The sequence below is a fragment of the Malaya genurostris genome, chromosome 2, assembly GCF_030247185.1.
Source record: "Malaya genurostris strain Urasoe2022 chromosome 2, Malgen_1.1, whole genome shotgun sequence".
Taxonomy (NCBI): Eukaryota; Metazoa; Arthropoda; class Insecta; order Diptera; family Culicidae; genus Malaya; species Malaya genurostris.
The window spans coordinates 202856448-202881219 of record NC_080571.1 but is presented as its reverse complement, the minus strand read 5'-3'; the positions used below and the strand labels follow the sequence as shown (position 1 = coordinate 202881219).

Here is a 24772-nt window from a genome sequence, read left to right as displayed (position 1 = left end):
TATCGGCAGCGGAGTTTTCTCTGTATAGGTAACCTCCGTCTGACACAGAGTTTGTCACATCTTGAAGGATGCGAGGTTGTACAAATTTCAAATCTTTCGCTTCTTTCAGTCAATATTTGCGAGAATAAACAACTAAACAATAATGTAAAATCATTTGCATGTTAACATCTGAATTGTGATATGTTTTCGAAAAATAAAACGACATATTGGTTAACGATTAAATTTATTTTCTTCGCATTGTCTCGCACATTTATCTATTGCATTAATTTAATTTGTGTGTTCGGTATCTATCTAGCGGTCTCTGTCATTCACTTGTACCACATGCCATCGCTTTCATTCAACCTTCTAAGAACTTCTTACAACTATTTATGTATTTTATATTTTCCACGATAAAATCTATCTCTATCTAAATTTAAACGCATATCAATTAATAGGAAGAATTCAGGATTTAAACGGAAGATTTTATTGGCTGTTTCTCTGTTTTTCACCGCTATAGGAATAATCTGGAAAATAGACTTTAAAAAATAATTATCTGTTTTAAATCACATTTTTTTTTGAAAAAGAATACATCTTCCGAAAGCAACTATTTACATCTCTAGGAATACACGATCCGTTCAACTTTGAACACACGCACACGGTGAAAGTAAGCCGATCGACACCCTATCACAAAGCTTTTAATTTGTTTTCTAGAATAAATTGTACTTCCATAGCACAAATTTGAAAGAAACCAGACCCAGATTAAAGAAAAATCAACTGCCTTCTGCTTGCTCATTAAATTTCAGTTGCTTTCTTAATGGTCTGACATAGTTTTCGAGCTTATTCTAATAGTTATAAAAAATAACATCGTGGTTTCAGTCTGTGTCTGCTAAACTTCATAAAAGATTTTAGGGAAATAAATTAATAATTTATTCAATTTCATATCTCACTTTTTTCAATGTGAACAAAACCGCAGTTTTTAGGTGAGATTTTACAGACAGAAGCTAGTTTGTTTCTTTTAGTGTGTCATAGAAGTCAAAAAGTAATGGAGAATTGCACTTAGAGTAATCGAAATTGAAAATAGGGTAATTAAGACGTTTATGTTGGAGTCGAGTTCGTTCTGTCATTATCCTGACTCCCTTCATCCTTCGAAGGCTATTGTTATTAAAATTGCATTAGTTGTGAGAACGAATATCACAGTGTTAACAACTTAAGCTCTTCTATTCAGGAATATAAATCAAAATGAGAAAAATAATATTAGGTAATGATTTTTTTTCAAATCCAGAAACACCACGTTTGTACGACAAATGATAAACAACAACGGACAAAATCCTATAGTCTTCATGAAACCAGCTGAGATCATGATGGCCACTGAACGGTGCCGGTTCAGAACAGTGCAAACAACTATGCACTTGCAAATAAAAATAATTCGCGAGGCTTCGCACACGAGCTACTTTTGCGGATAAAAAAAAATAAATAGAAAAAAATCTTATCGCCTAATAATCGAACTTACGTCTAAATAAAAAAAATAAGCGAAAACAATGAAATAAAACATAATAAAATCATTTGCGTTCTTCCAACAGGTGCGTGCGACTTCGAATAGAAAAAAATATTTTCCATGACATTCACGATTCCATGCGCGAATGCTGTGTTTGATTCATTCTCATTTGGCGATCACGGATTACTGGTCCATCTTAGACCAGTTCGGCAGCATCATCGTAGCGACCGGATGACGTCAGCTGAACACCATGCACTTTGTTCAATTCCAGCTCTCCACTCGGATCGATCCATTCGGGTACGCATTGATCGTCGATCTGTGCGGATGGGTTGGAACGGCTGACGTACGTCAACTGATCTCGACTGTCGTCGTGCTGCAACCAGGAGTGGAACAGAACGTCCTCCGAGGTAATTCTTTCCTCCGGTTCCCGTCGCAACAGGGCACGGATCATACATTTTGCCTTGGATGACAAACAGTCAGGAACGGTGAACTGGCCACGGCTAATTTTGGCGAACAGCGACGCGTGCTCCGAGTCGTTGAAGGGATATCTGTAATCAATAGGGAAAAAACAGAGAATACCAAGATTAGTATGCTAGAGGATGAGCTATAACATTTCAGCGTTACTTAGTAAACTGATAAAAACATAGTCAATATAGTCAATAGTTAATATTTGCTTTAACTTCAACCGCTTTCTAAAAAAATAACTTTTGTCTTCGACGACCCCAAACTCAACTCGCACACGTATATATTCACCGGATCAAAATAAAAAATCGAACAGCTGCCTTTCAGATCGCTTATGACCAAAACTGGTCGCTGCGCCAGCCTCGAAACTTTTCGCGTCCTAACCCTTTCTGGTGTGTCTCATTTTCCTGGGGCAGACAGACATTAATCTGCAATTTGGTATGATTATACGAGAACGACCACAAACGGAACCCAATGCAGCAGCGTCTTGCGAAGACGAGAAACATAATTACGAGCGCGCGTGCACCTGCTGCCGAAAACGATCGTGCATTTCCATTCGTATGCCCCCCACCCAACGCCGTACCGATCGTCTAAACTTCTGAACGCGGGAAGAATCCTTCTGTCCTCATCCGTACGTAAGCGTGGCTTTTACTTACCAACCCCTTCGGGGCTTTTTTCATTCTTTTCTCCTAAATAAAAAGGGATAATAACCATCATCAATTGATAACATGTGTTTTCTGTTCACGTTTTGACTTGGGTTTTCGAACGGCTGGAATTGGTTTGAAAAGTGAAATTTGCCTCTCGGAGAACAGCAAAGATTTTCGGCTCGAAAACAATATGATATTTGTTTTCAATTCTCTATTATACTAATTTCGAAAAAGTTAGAAAAACAACTGAAAGTCGATAATTTGTGCTTTTATCCTCGCCTTTCCGCTACGACGATTACTGTCCAGTTACCTTGATCGTGCAAATTGTAAATTCAAACTCCACTGATAGTCATAGGTTTTGCAAAGTGACATGCATATTTATAAGCGAGTTTCAGTTATTCTGGGACTGTTCGGATAGTATGTCATCACTGTTACGAAAGATTCCAAGCTTTCCATAAATTAATCGTCACAATCCGATTGCCAGAAGAGAGCAGGAATAAACAAACTGAATAAGCGAATATTATTGGCCTTGTATTCGACAGCAGTAGCGATTGCGTCACCTACATCAACCTGTTCTTTTTTGATTCGTAAAAGAGAATTCGATAAAAATAACACGCCTAATAGTTCTTAGATAAAATTTTGCCTCCTATAGAATTAATTTTGTAACTTTCTGATAGTGAAGTTCAAATTAACTACAATTTGTGTTAGATAGGTAATTCAATTTTCTTTCTTGTTTCATGTGCACTTACTTTTCTCTTCAGTCTAAATCGTCAAAAGATGAGGACTAAGTACTTCCAAGTTCCTATCGCATTTCTGCCCGTGTGTCTATGATGACATTTGGTCACTAGAATGACATCGACAGGGTGGTACCGACTTCTGCGTTAGTAGCAGAATGAGAGGGTGCGAAAAAAGAGATATTGCGTCCATAGGTTTAGTAGTTTGGCCAACCGACGTATTTCATAAGAATCGCCTATAACATTCTTCGTATTATTCATAGTACCTTCTATCTAGTGAGTTCCAACAAGTGATTTCTATATCATACTTAAACAATTCAATTCCAGTTTTGGAAATAATACTAAATATGTCCTATGTGTAAAAATATCAGCTTGGGTATCTTTCTATTTATATTGTTTAATACTTATTTAGAACCGTCTATCAAAATGATTTTTACTTGTGTGCAGTATCATACTATGTCCAGAAATTATGATTAACTTGCTATTAAGACTACAGGTTTGGATACGACTGGTGAGAAACAAGACACTGAATGCTAGCTGGAGTATTAGTAAAACCTATAAGCAAGTGATTACAAGTCTCTCTGTAATGCTTGAATTCATTTGAAGCAAACATTACATTGAGGCGGGGCTGGTCGATGAAACGATGTCCTCGGAACAAGATTGTTGCTCGGTTTGCGAAATCGGTCATCAGAATTCGATTGAGCTAACAGTCAGGGTTTAAAATTATTTGCATGTGTATACAAAACACATGGAAACATCCATTTTTCAATAAACTGCTGCCAGACAGTGAGGCTTGGGTTTTGTAAAAATTGCTTACAAGAAGCTATATCTACAACAAGGATGGCTGTTATCCTATCAAAGCACGCTCACTAGCAACTCTTCACACGATTCAATCAGTGCCATCAAAGAGAGACGCAGCAACAAAAAACCGGCATGGTTCATTTAACATAGAATAGACACAAGTGCGAGAGCGAATTTCTCTCGTTGACCTGTCTGAGAATCAAAGGTTAGCTCGCTGCTGTGGGGATTCTCGCTGAACCAGCAAATCATTTTACTATTGCCGCTTGTTCTAACTATGTGCATATAATCTTTGTATAAGTTGTGCCTATGAAAATACATATATGAATGCTCCACACTAGGGTTTTGAAATTTTGCAACCTAGTATGAGAATCATCAAGTCGAATCATCGATTCGATTTTCTGCGATAATTGTCAACTTCTCTCTTGGTAAATTCTACACAGCACCAATCATTATCAGACTGTAATTTTTTTTAAGAGCCGTGAAATACTCAGAGTATGAAGAGGAGCGAAGAAATGTAGAAAAATTCTCTCACGGTTCATGCTTTGAGAAACACGAGTTCTGGTAGCATCTTCTACCGGATTGACAATGTTGTATACAATATAGATAAATATCGAGCAGCTTCTGTAAAATTTTCGGCAATCACCAACACTGATCTACAATAATTAATCAGAATCAGAGTCACTTCTGAATATTTTCTAACTTATTACTTATTTTGATCCAGAAGCGAAATTTTCACAACATTCGCTACGAATCGCTATAAGAGCAGCTGTCAAGATTTGAGTAAATTCCATTGCAAATAGGATAACAAATTTCTACTCAAAATATGAAAAATATTTTTGATTCTAAATTTGAGTAAATTTAGCTTTGAATTTCTGTTCGAAAGTTTGATTCGAAATGAACATTTTTTTTAGAATTATTCAAAGCTACGAGAAACTGAATTGTCTGTGTATAAAATAATATAATCCTTGTAAAGAATGTCTCGAATGTGGATTTTTCTTTTTCGAATAAAAATTAAAATTAATCCTATGAAATTCCTCGATTTTCCTTGAACGACACCCTGTCAAACCACCATAAGAGCAATTAATTGATTCGAAAAAGTATTGGTAAGAACATGAAACCGGGTAGTAGTCCGTAATTTGTTGTCGGCCTCATGTGTACACACTTAAAACATAATTTTGATCTCGACGAAAAAAGATGCCGAAAACGATCGGTGAAGCGAAGCTTGTTCCAAAATACTCGGTTTATTATTTTTCGATTTCTCGGCAATTCAAAGCGTTATACTGATATTCGGTTATATAAACTACCTTTTAGACAACCGAAATGCGGTAATTCATCAAAGTAGCCATTTTTTCTTCAGTGCAAAATTAAGCGATGTAAATAAGTGTGTGTGTTCATGTGTGGAATCAGTTTGAATCCGAATTTATCGATATGTTTCGTGATATTAAGAACAAATTCGTTCAATGTGCGACGATTATTCGTGACAAAAAATTCCCCAGAGCATTCTTACGGGATAAAGATCCTCGCAACGCTAATCTACTGCATGAAATTGATTGGATTCCGGCATGATATATTCCCTTATATATTCAATGTTTTATTAAGCCATTACTTTCTTTGTATGCGGAAAGTCAAATTGTGTTCTCTACTATAAATAACATAGAATTCTACGGCGTATATGTATTACAGTGTTTTCATCATCTGATATATTGTTATTTTATATATAAAATTTCATTTTAATTCTTAAAATTTCGGCAATAACTCGCTTGCATGAACATCGAGTAATTTCTTTTCAAAAGCGACGAAGATCTCGGTAATTTATAGTCTTCCCAAACCGAAAATCTCGATAGATGCAAATTACCTGTCAAATGGATAATACCGAAAATCTCAGTTGTTTTAATGTTTGCCGAGATGCTTGTCGAGCACTCGTTTGTTCAAATCTCGGCGAAATTTTACCGAGATTCGGGAAAAAAAAATCTAAGTGTATAGTGACTCCTGTAAAAACAGTTTGAGATAATAGTGTATTGGGATTGTATTCTGCCTAAGGGGCTGTCCATAAAAGACGTCACGCCGCAAGGGGGAGGGGGGTGTTTCATAAAACGTGACCTTTTGTGACAGGGGGAAGGGGGAGAGGTTTTTGGAATGTGACGTCCAATATTTTCAATGAGCGCATTTTTGAAATAACTAATCATATTACTGCTTTGCCCTATTTCTTGAAAAAATCTCCACAATAAACGTTTACATTCTATAGGAAAACGTGTATTTGTTGATGTAAAAGCTTCTTCTTGTAAATTCGGAAATGAATGATGCAGGAAATCATTTCTGTTGTGATCAGCAAAAGTGCACAGAGGAGCGAGTAAATTAGCGAAATTAATAAATTTTGTCTAATATCAGTAAAAAAGAAAAAGATGCCTTCAAACGGTTTAACTTAAGTTACGCACTGACAATTTTTTCAGTAATTTGATTTTCTAGCATTGATAATAGTATATCATAAGAATTTCTCTTATCTGATTCTGATGCAGTTTATTCAATTGTATTCCATTTGAAAAAGGGTGGGAGATCAACGATTTCAGACGTAGATCATGTCATGTCTTATCTTGATCATATGTGATTTTCCTCCATCAACATCAAAGCTTATCGAATCATCCAATGATTGAACTTACATAAATCAAGAATCATTTTAGCTCAAAATCACTACCCATTGTGTGGCGGAAGATCAGTACCGATATTGATCGATGTGATTTAAAATTCAACTGATCATGAAAAGATTCTCCGGCAGTGATCTCGTTTTGATGAGGTTTTGGTCTTTATTTTCTCAGCCCTGTATGCTACACTAAGGAAATATTATTCTTTACCTAAAACAATAATATATCTGTGTACCCCTAGGAGGAATAAAACAGATGATTTAAATGTTTCATCAATTCCAACCCAATACTTTTGTTAATTTATATAATTGATATTAATAAAATAATTCCGATAATTTTGTAGTTTTAGGGATATTTTTTAATCTAATGACAGCATGTAATAAATCGATTTTTCCCTCATATTTGTATGATTTGTCATACATATTGAGAATGTATTTAGATGAATTTTGTTTATTTTGAATTCGTGACATGTGACATAGGGGGGATGGGGGGTCTTTGCTTCAGTGACAATTTGTGACAAATGGGGGATGGGGAGTCAAAAATCGTCTAAAAAGCGTGACGTCTTTTATGGACAGCCCCTAATGCGCCTCATAGTTCGGATGAGGGATGCCAGGTAATTTTTTCAAAAATCTTTGATCAAGCCAAAAACCAGTCTGTGAAAATCTGTGCACGTTTCCCGTACTATAATAGCAGATCGGAATCAATTTGGTGAACAAAAAAAAGGTGAACGGAATCATTTTGGTGAGCAAAAAAAGGTCTCACTACCAACATAAATGCTAAATAAACTGTGATCGACTTCAAAAATCTGTGAAAATCTGTGATTAGTTTCAGAATCTATTAAAATCTGTGATCATTTTCAGAAATCTGTGAAAATCTGTGCCATTTTTAAAATCTGTGCAGAAAATTGAAAATCTTTATCTGTGAACCTTGCATCCCTGGTTCGGATGTGGCCCTATCCGACGTTCACTTGTACGGATCGATACCGGAACACGCTTCCCTTCTGATCTAACAGGGAACCTTCCTAAATATGAACTCGCGAAAACTCTATACTATTATACAGATAAAATTTTACTGAAAAATTTACATTAATTTTGGTGCACATACTTGAAGCCATGAAAGTGAACGTAAACGTAAATCCAAGTTCTGAGTTCAATCTAGCTTGAAATCAAAAATAACCTTGATTTAAAATTTCAGTTTTACATTGATTTTCAACCAAATTCTCTATCAATCCGTGGACAACTTGACAGCTCCCATACATCGAGAATATAATATAATAATAATTTGGTAATAACGTATCTGTTTTTCGATAATCTGCGGTTTAAATTTTTAATTTTAAATAAGTAAACTAAATTTTGCTAGCATTTCTTGACATTATTAAAATAATTATGATGATAAGTTACTATGGTTTAGTATAAGTATAATTTTTTTCTTTTCATCAATAGAAGGTTTAAAAGTAGTTCATCACATTTCAATGAACAATGAACGTGAAGTAATGTATTCTACAGAATCTTGAAGAACAAGACTACTAATTTGCAAACCAAGATTAAATCTATGTTATGGTTTCCTTATCTTTATCCGAGTCGTTAGAAGATCATCCAATAATAACAAATACTCCTACAAATGGCTACTAATTCCTTGCGTTTTCATTGATACGACTAAATATGTTAGGTATTCTTTAGTCACACACCACATTTCAAAAAACACCTCATTTCTAACTCTATCAATTACTATTAATAGTTATCTTTTTAGACCAAAGAGAAGACGTTGGGTACAGTGAATTAAAAAATAAAAAGATTACAAAATACGCATGTTCGGAGATCTATGACGTGTTTTATTGATGAGTTTGTTGCTATGCAGCGCTGTTAGAAAAATTCGCAATATTTTCCTTTCATTCAGGAGTTCTTGCGTGAGTGACCGTAGATAACGTAATGATAACAGTGACCGTAGATAACGTAATGAAGTAATGAAGTACTGGTTTCTCTTGTAATCTTTTTGTTTCGTAATTCATTGCACCCGTATTGTTTAGGTACACTAGCGCCGTTCTGAATTCAGTGGAACACATACGAAGCAGGTTCATTTCTGTTAGGTTGTGTATGGGTTGTTCTCTATTGTAGTAATATTCATCCCATATTTCTATGGACTTACATGTAGTACAGTACACTGAGGTTTTTCACGAGGATTTCCAAAGTTACGCGTTTTTTGAGCGAATGTTCAGTTATCCGGTTTTCTTGTTTTGTCATATAATATTAGAAACTCATAAAACGCGAAATGTTAGTTAGTTAGTTAGTTAGTGATGTTAGTCCGAATTTTTTTTTTTCAAAATGGACATTCTGATTCTACAAATGAGTCTTTATTTCAGGTAAATAGTGATTGTTTTATGTTAAGATAATACACCATGAATGATCATGAACTGTTTTGACAAATACTGCTGAAATTTACGCGTAACGCAAATCCTTATAGATTTGGTTGTATACAACATTATTTGTTTCGTTTAGATGAAGCAAATCACAAAATTTAAATCTTGAAGCATTTACTCCTTAAGCATAGTAGTTCTTTTATCGAAGGTCGAATTTTTCACTGTTTGAAGCCAGCAGCGATTTTTCTTTCACTCCATTGCCTTCCATTTGTTGGGTTTGCTCTTTTCGATATCGTCTAATTTTTCACAACACTACATTGTTGTTTGTCGCTGTCGTCCCGTCCGTTTGCTGTGAGAAAGTGAACACAATTTACATGCCCGAATATGTTTACTGTGACAGTATCAGATCTAATGTAACATCCTACAACCATTTGACCAAGATCACGAAACTTTCCAACAAACAATCGAACATCATAGAACCATTTCGGTGGCTTAGATCTGTTGAAAAACGAAACTAGCAAACATTTTGCAGTCATTCCCTTTGATAAAGCAACAGTTGTTCTGTTCCACGACAACTTTCAACCTATACCCTAGGAGATCAATTTCCAATGCCCAGAAAATCCCAAATCCACATCAACAGAGCAGCTGAACCATTTCCGTTATACGGTTACCGCATAGTATCGTGAAAATAAAGAACAGAATGAGATCAGTTTTCCTACGGCGAAATCAAGTTCGCGAGACACAAGTTCAGGATTCACGGAAGACGTGCGCACATGTTGCCGGTTTGCTTCCTGCCTGCTACAGCCCAGTTCATATCCAGCAGTCTGTTGGATTTGGTTTTAAATAAGCCAGAGATGGTACTGGATGGGAGACTCATACGCCGCAACCGATCGACGCCGACCGAGCGACGAAAACGAAAGGATAATGGGCACAAAGGGACAGGTAGGTGGAATACATGCTGCCGTAAGTTGGACGTTTCCTTTTCGATTTACTTTGCTAGTTGGGCTGTTTGACAGAAACGAAACGAGGAGAATCATTTATTGTTTTAAAGTTTCCACCTGCCGTCTGCCGTATGTTGGGGAGTTCTTTCAACTTTGTTATTCCGTGCTTTTTACCCGGCATCCATCCTACATGCAGTGAGATTGGTGCAATTTGAGATGATTGTCAAATGTTTACGATTTTTAAGAAGAAGTTTACTTTAGATAGTGTACATCAGTGAAAATGAGCTTTCTGATTAAATCAAATACTTTTGGATATCATCTAAATTTAACTCGAAACCGTTGCGAAAATCAGGTCGTAAAATCGTTGATTTCATGAGTTCAAAGTAGAATAATTTATCGTAAGTTTTTGAAGCTCAATTTACACAGAGCTCTTACCCAAATTTCGATTGGTTCACTAGAAACATAATGTCACAGTTGCTCTCTCTATTGTCACTCAGGCCTGAAAAAATACAAACTTCTTTAACAGAAAGAATTCTGGAAGCATTGTTGGAATAATTATGACAAGCGATACCTCGATTGCCATTAAATTCGCATCACTGACCTATATCATGCCCGCACAAAAGCACTTGTATAGAAGCCGGAATCTACTCGCCAGCATAAAGTTATAGTTCAAGGTTGTTGTTAATCCAGTAGAAATGAGGCATACAATCCGGTTGTGGGAAATAAAGACTGCATGTCGGCTTCAATTCTACTGCAGTCCATCGTAGGTTGAGTTTCGATTGTACCACCATCCAACCGTGAGAAAATGCAATGCGGGTTTGACTAGCCACCGTTATTTTTATGCTATGGAACTGAAACTAGAACTTTTAAGATGCACTAGACTAGAATGTGACTGATAATTCGATTCTTGGCGCGGAATTTTGAAGCGATTTGTGTTGATAAATTTCATTCGTCGGTTGACATTAAAAAAATACTTCAACACTATTCGAATGATGCTTTGTAGTATGCAAATCATCTGAATTTATTTTTTTAACGATAGGTTTAAAAAAACCGCAAAAATGATTATTCCTCCGTTAAACTTTAAACTTCAGGCGCGCAAACCTAGTTTCATCGATCGAGCTATCATTTTGCATAGTTCTTATAGGACCCAAAAGGAACACGAAAAATTTGCTGGAGCTGAAATCAAAATCTTGTTCCACCCTTAATGCTCCATTTATAGTCACCGTTTTCGGTACTTCCGAAAACCGGGAACCGTTATTGCCGAAATGAATTTGTTTGGCCATCAACTTATGTGATTTACAAACTAGAATATTTTGTTAATCAATTTTGAAGAATCTGATTCTTTTGCCTGGTCACTTATAAAAAACACTCCTGGAATTAATTTTTTTAACACTTATTACTAGGGGAAGTTTGATGAAATATTGGGGGGACACAAAAAATTATTACTTCAAATTATTAAACTTTGCAATATATAGAACATTTTTATAAAGGGAACGGAGAGGTTAAAGTAAATAAAAAGCAACAGTGTAAGCAAGTATAGTTTTGACACGACCGCAAACATTTTTCTTACTATTCCAGTAATAACCAACATTCGAAAGTAGTAAAGTATAGCACATTTCACATTGTAGTGAATTAGTTCAAAAATTGTAGTAACTTAGTTAAGAAATATGAACGAAAGTGTTATATCATAAGATATTTCTATCAAATTTCAAATATTTATTCCAGTTGCCAAAATATTGGGAGGGCATGGCCACTCCAATAAATCTGTTGGAGGGGCAAAAAGTGCTTTGCCCCCCATAGTCGCCGCGTCTGCTTATTACCATATAACTCTGGAACCGGAAGTTGGATCTGAATTGAATTCAGGATTTTTCTATGACATTCTAAGCCCTTTCATTTGAATTTAAGTTTGTAAATCGGTCTAGCCATCTCAAAAAAAATTTAGTTTTGCCTCTATCACCCTGTGATTTCGGAACCGCAAGTCGGAACTGGATAAAATTCAGAAACGCAAAACCTTTCATTTGATTTCAAGTACGTTGAAATCAATGGTATTTGACACTTAGCCCTTTAAGCATTCCTTACAAATGTCGATTTTAACCGTGTTTGTGTAGCATTTCTTTATGCAAAAGGCAAAAAATATTTTCAAAATAAATATTTTTGGTACACAGAAACCTTGAGACATTAGATTATTTAAAAACAGAAATTCATTCAAATCATTTTCAAAAGTTTTTCTAGGAACAATTTTTAATACTGTTGTATGAAGATAATTTTGAATTACTCTGAATATTACTAAGCAATAGTTTTTGAGATAAATTTAAATTTAACATACCATCCTAAAATGATTGATTTCCATATATTGTTCATTGCCGTTTCTCAAATAATTTCTGTTGGTAAATATGAGAAATTAAAATTATCATTAAGCCAATACTAATTCTAACGAGAAATACCCCGAAATGGTTCAAACAAGCAAAACACAAGTTCTAACGTCTTGCTACATTGTTCGGTCTTTAATTTGACAGAGTCTCATAAGATTAATCTTTTGTTTGTTGATCCAGCTCAAAAAGCCTAATGCGAAAATTTCCGTTAAATTCATTACATCGGGGTATAATAAAAGGCATTAGAAGGTCAATCCTTTCAAATTAGCCCCTGCTCTAATCCTTCCACCAGATGATACCTGAGTCGAAGTTAGCGTTTCTTAACGACAGTCACTGTAATCCGATGCACTCAGGTACAAACAGAACCTAACCGGATAGCAAAAACTAAATGCACACTTTGAGTCAGTATTTTGCAATACAAACGTTAACGCCGCACACAGGAAGGAATAATGGTAATTATGTGGCCGAAGAAGAATGACGAGTAATTTTTGACCTAAAAGCGATCCTTATCAATGCGCTCATCGTTGAAAGCGTTCAACATTCAGCTGCACATTTTGTTCTGACGCATGGTCAATAATTGATGACCCACAATTAACAGTCGATCTAGAACGATAAATTACTTATGCTACTGTCTCTTATTGATTTTTTGCTCTACTTTATTACTGTAGTGGCATTAATTTAACAGTCTAGCAGTTAACGAGTGATTATTAATCGCATATAATAAAGTTGGTCTAAAGCTTCCCCATAGCATGTATGAACCTGAGATATTTCAGGAATTTCCGCATTCCTCCAGTTATGCTTTGAGCATGATTTCAGAATGAGTCAGATTTTGAAACAGTGCACCAAGAATGCGATTTACACAGACTGCTATCAATTTTCTTTTAATTTAGACTTTCAGAGAGAAAGAATCAGACAGCCTATTTGGACGGAATTGGATTCATTCGCTTTTCGAACGATGATGAATCACATTTAGGAACGGTTCCCATCCGCTTGCTGTGGCACACTGCTTTCAGCAAACATGTCGAATCGGAGTCATCAGCTTTTTCACGTCTAACTGAAGGAAGCAAACGGCCGATTACGGTACCCAGTCTGGTGGTTGTCTTGCGCGTTCATGTTCGAACTTGGCCGGCTAGATGACCTCACTGTCACGTTTCGCAAGGCGCGGTGCTGTGATGCGATTGAACAAAATTTACGGTAAACGTGGGCCATAAAATGCTAACGAGCAGACACAGTAGTGCTGGAAAGAGATTCTTCTGGTTGTCCGTGATTTGACGAGTCTAGACGCGTTTCTCAAAGTTTATTGTACTTTCACCGGTATCCCAGCCAACGGTTGATTGGTTGGTTGGTTGCACAAATAGAAGCACTCATTTACAGGAACTCAAAGAACCAGTCTTTTATTGCTCTTGCAAGGAAATGGTAATTAACGAGCTGCACCTACGCAGGATACATGCCACTTGTAAGTAGCCGAAAGGGATCAATCAACAAAACAGAAATTGGTAGGCGAAAAGTTTACAGCCGACTTCCGAAAGCAGTTGGTTTGTTTCCCATTTTATGTTTTTCTTCGATCGTAGTGGAAAAATAAAGACATGTCGATCGATTTATATACTCAGTGCAGTGCAGGATCTATTCTTCGAAACAGACACGAAGCTTCGCAGATAATTAAACTATTTCCACCTACCTTCCGACGAGCATTGTGTACAGGATCACACCGAGGGACCACATGTCGGCTGCCTTCCCAGAGTAGGTGGTGTTCGCTTTCAGTATTTCCGGCGACACATAGGCGGGACAGCCCCGCTTGTCCTGCAGCAGGTCTTCCGTCGGATCATCCAACACGACGGCATCTTCGAGCGACTCCAGCTTCAGGTGGGTTCTGCAAGAGAAGAAAAGAACGATGAAAATTAGGATTATTAATAGCGGCCCTTACACGTGACAATATTATTGTCAATCCAAAGTATTGTCAATACTATCAATCCAATTGGCTTGATAACTTGAGTCCGAGTTTTTCGAAAAATTGAAGCGTTTGGCGCTTTAAATATTGCAAATGAATATTAAAATATTGAGAGAAGAGGTCATTGCACATATTTAACAGTTTCTCTCTGGAGAGAAAGTATTGTCGGATTGATGAGCAGGTTTGATTTTTTGACAATATTTTCGTCAATCCAATGAAGTTTCCATTACACGATCAAAAGTATTGTCAATACTCCTTGTATTGACAATAATATTGTCTCGTGTAAGGGCTGCTAATGATGCTGTATTTAATTTGGCAAAAAGAACACACACGCACTAATTTACACTGATACTTGCATACATAAGTGTACGCTCTGTTGACTTCAGTGTTTCATAATGACAATTTTGTTACAATGCCTGGTTTAATGTCTCAGGTTTTCTGGAAATATAAATTGCTTATTCGGATCTTATTTAATATCAAAAGCCAATAGACGCCAAAAACTCTTTCAGCAGCTAGTATTTTTTCCCCAACGTAAGGTGCCTGCCATCCATCAGAAGCAACCGTTAACGATCATAACCAACCTCATTTCTCCACAGAGGAAAAAGCTCACATCCGCGTAAAAATCCATCGTATATCGAACCAACGAAAGAAACATCAACAAAGGAGTGAGTTTTGAGGTGGTACGCTTACGAAACCTTTTCAAACGGTTTATTACTGCCGATAAAGTTAAGCGTACACTCATGATCGACTCTTTCACTCGTAGCCAAGATGAGTTTAAAATATGAAGCAAAAAAAAAGTTTGTAGCTAAAAATAAACTCAACAATGGTTGAAGCAAATTGTGCAACTCCCATTACTAGTCTATTGTCATCCACTAATGGCGAAACTGCCAGCAACAAGGAAACGATGAACCATTGGTTTGAGTTACATTTTGCTGTCTGATTACTCACGCATTTTTTATCTGATTCCTTATGCATACCGATTGGTGAGCTTTTTTGATTATCCTGTCCTTCAATAATTGATTTTTTTTAAACAAATTCAAAGAAAATCTCACATATTATACAAGGAACGACTATAAATTTAAACACTAGTGGAATTACAATTTTTTTTTTCATGCAGAATCGAAACTGACTACCAATGACAGGATGACAAATAAAAGATCGAATTTCGAGAAAGCCTCGCTATATTGCCGTAATACAATTCAGTTCACTTATCTGCTTTGATCCAAACAATACATCGTAGTGAACAATATGACTTTGTCGAAATGAGGAACTTGAAGAACGAAAATCATCGGTTGTACGACCAAGGTCCATTGTTATTGACATCAGAAAGAGCAGAATTTGACATTCATTGAGTGAAAGTGAACTTTATTGAAGGACGGAAAATGTGTCTTGACATAAAAATAGCACAAAAGCCGCAGTTGAACAAATCGAATAACGCAATATACATACACTTACTGAATGAACAGCCAAATTTGCAGCGAAAAAAGACTGCGTCCAATGCGTTCAACAAAACAATATCATGTATAACATAGACTTGATCCCCCAAAGTTGCGGTGATAAGCATACGACAATATGAACCAAATACAGCAATGTTATATTTCAAGAAATTATCCTAGACTTGAGTACTATTAAGAAATACCCTTAGCATCTTAAGTGGCCCTTATACGAGAGTTATTAATTTCATTTTTAATGATTACTTTTGATAATTAATTAATTACCTTATTAAATATATCGTTAAATATAAAAAAGTATAACATATCCGAGTATCAACATGACATTCCCCCGAGCATAAACAATAGCTACATTTAAATAACACAGGGAGCAATCCGGTGAGGTTTTTTAGAACTATTGTTCACTTTAGAACTCTAGAAGAATTTATTGCCGTTTGCGAGAAGGTCGAGAAACTTTTTCCATGGCGAACAGAATGGCATTTTTGTACTACACATACGTTTGGAGAGGTCTGTTCCTTCTTACTTGGTTATCGGAGGAGGAAAGTTCCAATTTAAATCACTGATCACATACGAGAATCAACTACCAAAGTACCAAAAACTTACCCGTTGGTAGGCCTTACGAGAAATCAGATAAAAGAGCATCCACTGGGGATGGTACTCGGAGGGTGAAGTATCGATACCTAGGGTATCGAGATATTGATATATTGGGTATCGATACAAGGTATCAAACGGCAATAAAGTATCGATACCTGTAAGTATCAATTGATACTTGCGCAGCAATCATTTCAAAATAAAATTGTTGACTGTGGCATTATTTTATGATATACAGAAAGTGATTATTATTCAATGTGAAAAAAATTAGAGGTTCTGAACATCAAATGCAATAATTTTCTGTTTTACAAGAAATATTGTAGATAAATCACGCGTTATTACATCGAAATAACGTCCGCTTGACTGAATACTTAGACGAATCTGTTGGGTAGGGTGCATCTTTTCGTGTAATTTTACAACCTTTAGATCGACATCAAGATTGTTGTGATATTGTATCGTAAAAGTCGTACATCAGTAGTGAGCATAATTTCCTACCAGAATCGTCCAAGTCTTCAGTCAAGCTGATCTAAAGACTGTCCCAGAAAGTATGGACGCAACTAAAAACCGCTGCCATTTCGCAATGGTTCAGAATCTGTCAATTTTTATGGCTGCGTCCTGTTGTTTACACTCTTCTCTAACCACTTGTGCAGTTGTTTATTCGTTTTCATTAGTTTGTTTCGAAATGCGTGGACTTTCAGCAGAACAACGTCGAAAAATTGTGTACAAATGGTGCACAGAACGCGGACTGTCACTGAGAAAGATAGCAAAAATGGAAGGAGTAAGTGAAAAAGCAGTGCGAAACGCAATCAGGAAGTTCGGTGAGGATAATACCTTTGAGGATAAATCGAAAACGGGTAAAAAAAAGGTCCTGCTAACCCTCAGTTGGATAAACGTATACTGAAGGCGTACGAGCAAAAGAAGGAGGTTTTAGTGCGGGATGTGACCAAAAAAGTGGGCACTTCGAAGTCAAATGTTCTTCTTGCTAAAGAACATTTGAATCTTCGAACCTATATGAAGCAGAAACAACCAAAACGTAGTCCGAAACAAGAAGCATCGATTAGGCCGAGGGTTCGAAAGCTGTACAATACGATTCTTGCTGGAAATTTGAACTGCATAATCATGGACGATGAAACCTACGTGAAACTCGATTACAAATCCTTTCCGGGAGCACAATATTATACGGTGCGAGAAGGACAAGTGTCAAACCAGTTCGAGACATCGATTGAAGTCGAAAAATTTGGTAAGAAAGTTATGGTCTGGCAAGCAATTTGTAGCTGCGGTAAAATTTCGAAACCACCACCACCAAACCATTTCATCACCACTGCTTCAATGAACAGCGAAATATACATCAAGGAATGTTTTCAAAAACGACTTCTACCCATGATTCGAAGCCACAAGGATCCTGTTGTCTTCTGGCTAGATCTTGCTTCTTGCCACTACTCGAAATCAACGGTATAATGGTATACTACCAAAAATGTCACTTTCGTCCCAAAAGACATGAATCCACCAAATTACCCACAACTTCGACCAATTGAGGAATTTTGGGCATTAACGAATGCACATCTTAGGAAACATGTCTCGGCGGCAGTTCGAAAAAGATTGGAGAAAAGTGTAAAAACTTGTCTCCAAGAAGTCTGTACGGAATTTAATGAGGAACGTTCGCAAGAAGGTGCGCCAGCTAGTCTACAATGACTAAGTAGCAAATGTTGAGAATAATATTCTGTTGGTGTAGTCTGATATTATCAATATATCGAATAAAATTTGAATATCTGACACTTGCGAATTATTTACAGCGAAATCAAAGTGCGTCCATACTTTCTGGGACAGTCTTTAATCTACTCAATACGTTGTTTCGATTTAATAAAGTGTGATTTATCTGCAATATATTTTGAAAACAGAAAATAACCTTTATGTAGATACACGGATACTACACTAAAAGCCAATTCCTATTGCTATTATTTCATCGCTATTAGGCGCACTGAAAGAAAGCGCAATGAGTGTGATAAATTGAAACGATTCAATCCTCTGAGAGTATGACCTTTATGTGCGTGTTTTGAACATTTCATTCTCTTTTAGCGCACCTGTTGGACAAAGCGAAATTGTCCAGAACGAATATCAACGACGACTGGTCCACGTCATACCAATACATGCACGAGCTTGGCGCTTCGTCGAAACCGAAGAAATAAAAAATGTTCCATTGGGGACGGATATAGCGTCCCTTTCACGCAACCCACCTGGGTTCGATTCCAAACCCCGCACGGAGGGTTAGAAAGTTCTTCTGGCCCGAAGAGGCGAATGACCTTAAGGTTAAAGCCTCTATAATTGAAACAAAAAAAATGTTCCGAAACGCAATCAGGAAGTTCGGTGAGGATAATACCTTTGAGGATAAATCGAAAACGGGTAAAAAAAAGGTCCTGCTAACCCTCAGTTGGATAAACGTATACTGAAGGCGTACGAGCAAAAGAAGGAGGTTTTAGTGCGGGATGTGACCAAAAAAGTGGGCACTTCGAAGTCAAATGTTCTTCTTGCTAAAGAACATTTGAATCTTCGAACCTATATGAAGCAGAAACAACCAAAACGTAGTCCGAAACAAGAAGCATCGATTAGGCCGAGGGTTCGAAAGCTGTACAATACGATTCTTGCTGGAAATTTGAACTGCATAATCATGGACGATGAAACCTACGTGAAACTCGATTACAAATCCTTTCCGGGAGCACAATATTATACGGTGCGAGAAGGACAAGTGTCAAACCAGTTCGAGACATCGATTGAAGTCGAAAAATTTGGTAAGAAAGTTATGGTCTGGCAAGCAATTTGTAGCTGCGGTAAAATTTCGAAACCACCACCACCAAACCATTTCATCACCACTGCTTCAATGAACAGCGAAATATACATCAAGGAATGTTTACAAAAACGACTTCTACCCATGATTCGAAGCCACAAGGATCCTGTTGTCTTCTGGCTAGATCTTGCTTCTTGCCACTACTCGAAATCAACGGTATAATGGTATACTACCAAAAATGTCACTTTCGTCCCAAAAGACATGAATCCACCAAATTACCCACAACTTCGACCAATTGAGGAATTTTGGGCATTAACGAATGCACATCTTAGTGATTTATCTGCAATATATTTTGAAAACAGAAAATAACCTTTATGTAGATACACGGATACTACACTAAAAGCCAATTCCTATTGCTATTATTTCATCGCTATTAGGCGCACTGAAAGAAAGCGCAATGAGTGTGATAAATTGAAACGATTCAATCCTCTGAGAGTATGACCTTTATGTGCGTGTTTTGAACATTTCATTCTCTTTTAGCGCACCTGTTGGACAAAGCGAAATTGTCCAGAACGAATATCAACGACGACTGGTCCACGTCATACCAATACATGCACGAGCTTGGCGCTTCGTCGAAACCGAAGAAATAAAAAATGTTCCATTGGGGACGGATATAGCGTCCCTTTCACGCAACCCACCTGGGTTCGATTCCAAACCCCGCACGGAGGGTTAGAAAGTTCTTCTGGCCCGAAGAGGCGAATGACCTTAAGGTTAAAGCCTCTATAATTGAAACAAAAAAAATGTTCCGTTGTAATAATAATTGACTTCAATATGTTGCGACACTGTAAGTATCGAGACCAAAAGTATCGATACTAACAGTATCGCTCTGATGCGATATCGATACCAAAAATACCCGATTCCTGAAAGAAAGAATCGATACCTCAAAGTATCGACTCGGTATCGGACATCTCTAACATCCACACTTAAACACACGGAAAACTATTCTATATCGGCTCCAAGTAATTCCAGCGCTTCTGAGGTAAGAATTGACATCATAGAACACCACAACACGCTACGGCAAATAGCGACACCAACAATCTGAAAAATTATAACGACGAAAATAATACAAGAAACTTATAACGATGCTTCCAACGACAATAACAATAACGAAAACACAAATCAATGGACGAAGGCGCGACTAGTGAACCAAAACCAACTACCTCTCCTACAAGGAAATGTATTTTAAAAATGATACAAATTTATAACTTTTTCCCCCAGCTAAAAAGCGTCAACTTTAAACCCGAGACTGAATAAAGCTTTGAAAAGAAATTCCGAACAAATAAGTTCCAACAATAGAGCAAACAGTTTATTATTGTGGACTTATGAGTTTGAATTGTTGACCAACTGTTGGTTTGCGGAGTTGTTCATTAGGGTGTAAACAGAAATTCATCTATTGATTTCACAAGTTTCAGTGTCCGAAGCTAGCGTCTCAAAAAGTCCATATGCAAAATTTGAGCCAAATCTCAAACCACCCATTCATGTGTTGCATGGGAAATGTTTCCGAACAATTTATAACATTTTGGTAAATTTATTTGTCTTCGATTAAATTTCAATTGTCGCACAGGGTATTGATATATAATTGCACTCTAAACCTAACACAGTTGTTTTCATTTTAAACGTGTCTCCGCAATGATCATCCAGGAATATTGAAATGGAGCTTTTCCAAAAGCATGCCATTTGAAAACAAGTCGAGAACAAAATGTCGATGAAGCAATATACGTATTTGTTGTGATGTAGTTAATCAAATCACAGCGACATTCGATGGTTAGTATTTGAAAGGGACTTTGCCAAGAAAGCCGTCGTAGCTCAAACCGAATGGAACATTTTCGCACTCGTTTGATCCGGTCAGTGTAACACACCACTTAATAAGTCGTGTGACTAATTACGAAAAAAAACACTAACTTATTACAAGAGTAATACAATCATTACAATGCGAATTTTTCTTTTACCTCAAAATAGGCTTCGAGTTCAGCAATTGCTTCATTTGAGTTGAATTTCTTACCGGCGTGCATTTTTTATAGATCAGTGAATAGCCAGTAGTCACTGGGGACCAAATCTGGACTCTACGGTGGATGAAGAAGCAATTCAAAGTGTAATTCGTCCAATTTCACCATTGTCGATGGGACTTATTATTAGTCGGCGCATTGTTTTGGTAAAACAGAGGTTTTTTCTTCGACATTCATTTTTCCTTGATTTTTGCATTTAAACGATCCCACAACGCTATGTAACATTCGCTATTGATAGTTTCTCCTTTCACAAGATAGTCCATGGAGATTATTTAATGTGCATCCCAAAATACTGGTTGGTTCACCAGCTGCAGTTTACTCAGATGATAATTGTTTTGATTCCGGATTGAAATGATGGATCCATATTTCACCCATTGCCACATATCGATGCAGAAGATTTGATTAATTACTTGTAAACATGGACAAACATTGCTCTGAAGCATTAACACGTTGATCGTTTTTGATCGACTATGAGTAAATACGGTACCCACTTCGAAAAGAGCATTATCATGATCAAATGTTCATACATAATTGTGAACACACTACCTTCTGATATCTTTACGGTCTCAGCTATCTAACGCAGTTTCAATTAACGATTACGAAATTTCATTTTCACTTTTTCGTGAGTTTTAGCATAAAACTTAACTGATAAATATATTGTAATTAGAGAAAACCCATATTAAATCTGACAGTAACAAGTGGCGTTACAAATAAATACCAAAACGAAAGCCGCATTTACTCCCACATTCGTACACTTTTACTAAGCAAAAAAAACCACGCATCTACTAGCGCTTACCCAATTCGAGAGCGTAACGCTTTTACCGGAGAAAGGCTACCGTGGTGAAATTTAAAACCAGTAAAAATCCGTATAATCACACCTTATTCAATCGACACTAGGAGTCAACGCACCCTCACGCGACGAAGTCATATTCGGTGGTGTAATCAAGTGTGAGATCGTTGTTGTTGTTGTTGTTGTATGGATACGTAAAGCTCCCATCACAACTGGACACAGTCCATAACCAGAAGACCAGTGTTATTCAGATATACAAAGTACTACAAAGGATAAAAAAGACTTGTGATTGGGGACGGTCCGCGGCTCTCGTCTATTTCAGCGTGTGTCAGCATTCCCGCCGGTTGTTGTTGTTGCTGGTGTTGAAGCAACCCGATGATCACTACCTTTTTGCCATGATGTAACGTAAGATACGGTGCAGCACCCCCTTCTGGGGCCGGCGATCAATACGAGCGGTACACGAGCCTCGTTCGAATCAGGAAGAAGGTGATTGCTAATGCTATGTCGTGTTGTGTGTGATTTGGGTTGCTGGGGCAGCAGGCAAGCCAGGTGGAGAATCCGTGAAAGAAAATGATTACTCGCATGCGCAACTGGAAAGTTCGTTGACCAACTTTCCTTTGGCAGAGCTCTGCTCGTAATGCGTTATCGCGCTCGCTTCCATCCAGCATGGTTTGCGATTGCGACGCACTTTTACTTCGTTTGTTTTCGATTTCAGTGAAAATTGAACTGAATCATTATCGATAGATAGTGTATTACTACAAATATGACACATGTTGTCATGTTATGTTAATAAGAAATCTATATTATCATTTTACTTGAAATCAGTATTATCGTTGGCTTTACTTTTTAATGTAATTCAATTATCAAGAATGCAGTTTTATTTAGAAAACCTTCTTTTTGTGGAGAAAGAAAGAGAATTTCTTCCAACTGATACATTTCAATATTAATAAATTTATTAACATCAAAAACATTGGAATCTTAGGAAAACTATACTTTCGTCTGCAATCAGCGAAAGCTGGAATGAAACATTGAAATGACAACGAAATCAATTCGTTTCCCAATCATCATGCAAATGGTCGAGCAAATAAGGATGTTTAACAAATTCGAACGCTACGCTAATTGACGAAATCGACTCGATGAGAAAACGCAGGATACCGAAACAATTTGAACAGTAAATTGAATATGATAAACCCTCGTCACAATTGACTACCAGTCTTCAGCTGATTTGCATTTGTCAGTGAGCTTACGCATCGCGCATCCGCGACCCAAGTGGATGACGACACTCGGTTGACCATCAAGAGTTGTCCGTCAGCATCCAAATGTTGGCCGACCGTCCGTCCGGATGTTGCCATTCCACACTGCGGTGTGCTCAGGTAGTGTGTGCAGGCAGACTGGCAGGCAGCCGCTCGGCAGGCTGACAGATTGTCAAGGCTTGCCGCTTTGGTCGTGAAATAAAAGATTCAATGTGAAATCATGTCTCGGGGACGCAGATACCGCAAACGGCGGGTGACGAAATATGTTTGAGCTGTTTTGCTTCTGAGATGGTAATTGTATCCAGCCAGACATTTGCGGAGTCTAAAAATGAGACAAAATTTGAAGTTTGTTGTTTTGGGTGATTTTTTTATTTACGCTATTTTAGCTGTTTGCATTGATTGTCTGTCACGTTGATTTATGGTGCGACGATGGTCCGCCGATTTGCGAATCTATTGCTAAGTAAATTTAAGTCAACCGAAGGCTGTTAATCAGGTGTTCGATCTTCTGAAAGGGACCCGTTCATGCTCACTAGAAGCGAGTTGGCGAGTTTGCTTACAGGTCATGTGTAATCGTGATTAATGACAGTCCGAATAAAAATATGGCACGTTTTGTGGCATGATCGGCTTTACAGTACTAGGCTCAGAAATCGGTTACTAAATTGTATTTCATTAACTTGTTATTCAACCGACACGGACTGCTTGTGCTCAGTTGGATATCTAGAGATTGTAAATTTGCCAAGCAACTTTCGTTGCGTCGTGGGATTTTCGGTCTTTCTTTCGCCGGTTTGCCGAAGAAAAGGTGAACATATCCACGCTTTCGCAGATATGCGTGTGTGTGTGTTTCGGTAAGACTTACTCATAGAGTGATAGGGCTAATGAATTTTACTTGCAACTAGCATTTGGTATGTGGACAATTTTCCATTTATACCGTTTCTCTTAGGTTTAACTGTGCGATAACCTCATTTGAACGAGATTCGGCTTGTTTGTCATGATCGTTTTACCCTACGCTCCCCACTACTGGTGCTGGTGACGAAATGGGAGTAAGATCGTTGTCCTCGCAATGTGCCAGCTAAGTTGAGTGCGCATGCGAATTATTACCGTCAGCAACGAACGACGGATAAAGTTTACCGTATGTAAATTCGAACATGAAACTACACGAAACATTTACTTCATGCTGAGACTTGCGCTTGGTATCCGGTAAGGCTTGAACGAATGAATTAGAATTGAATTGATTTTTTGTACCAATCTAAAAGGGTAATTGTTAGGGCAAAACTATTGTTTCGTACTGTATCAATTAGTGCTTGTGACATTTATAGGAACGACAGTTTACTGCCAATCAGTTGGCTTGACTTCGCTTAGTGATTTACGACTACTGCTGAACGACGACCACATCAACAATGAAAATCAGTGAATCGAAGAAAAGATGATTGTGCAATCACTTTCTGCTCTGTGTCTTTATCCAACA

General features: G+C 37.3%; 1 protein-coding gene across 3 annotated transcripts in view; it reads right to left on the bottom strand.

Moving 5' to 3' along the window:
- Positions 1–206: 206 nt before the first annotated feature.
- LOC131427139 (tribbles homolog 2-like) overlaps positions 207–24772 on the bottom strand; it is a 113760-nt gene continuing 89194 nt past the window's right edge. For all 3 annotated transcript variants that reach the window (XM_058590074.1, XM_058590075.1, XM_058590076.1), the window contains exons 5-6: positions 14105–14296; positions 207–2022 (exon numbers count right to left, since the gene is read on the bottom strand). In XM_058590074.1, the coding sequence (XP_058446057.1) occupies positions 1671–2022; positions 14105–14296 (544 nt within the window). In that variant the 3' untranslated portion in view covers positions 207–1670. The remainder of the gene's footprint in view (positions 2023–14104; positions 14297–24772) is intronic.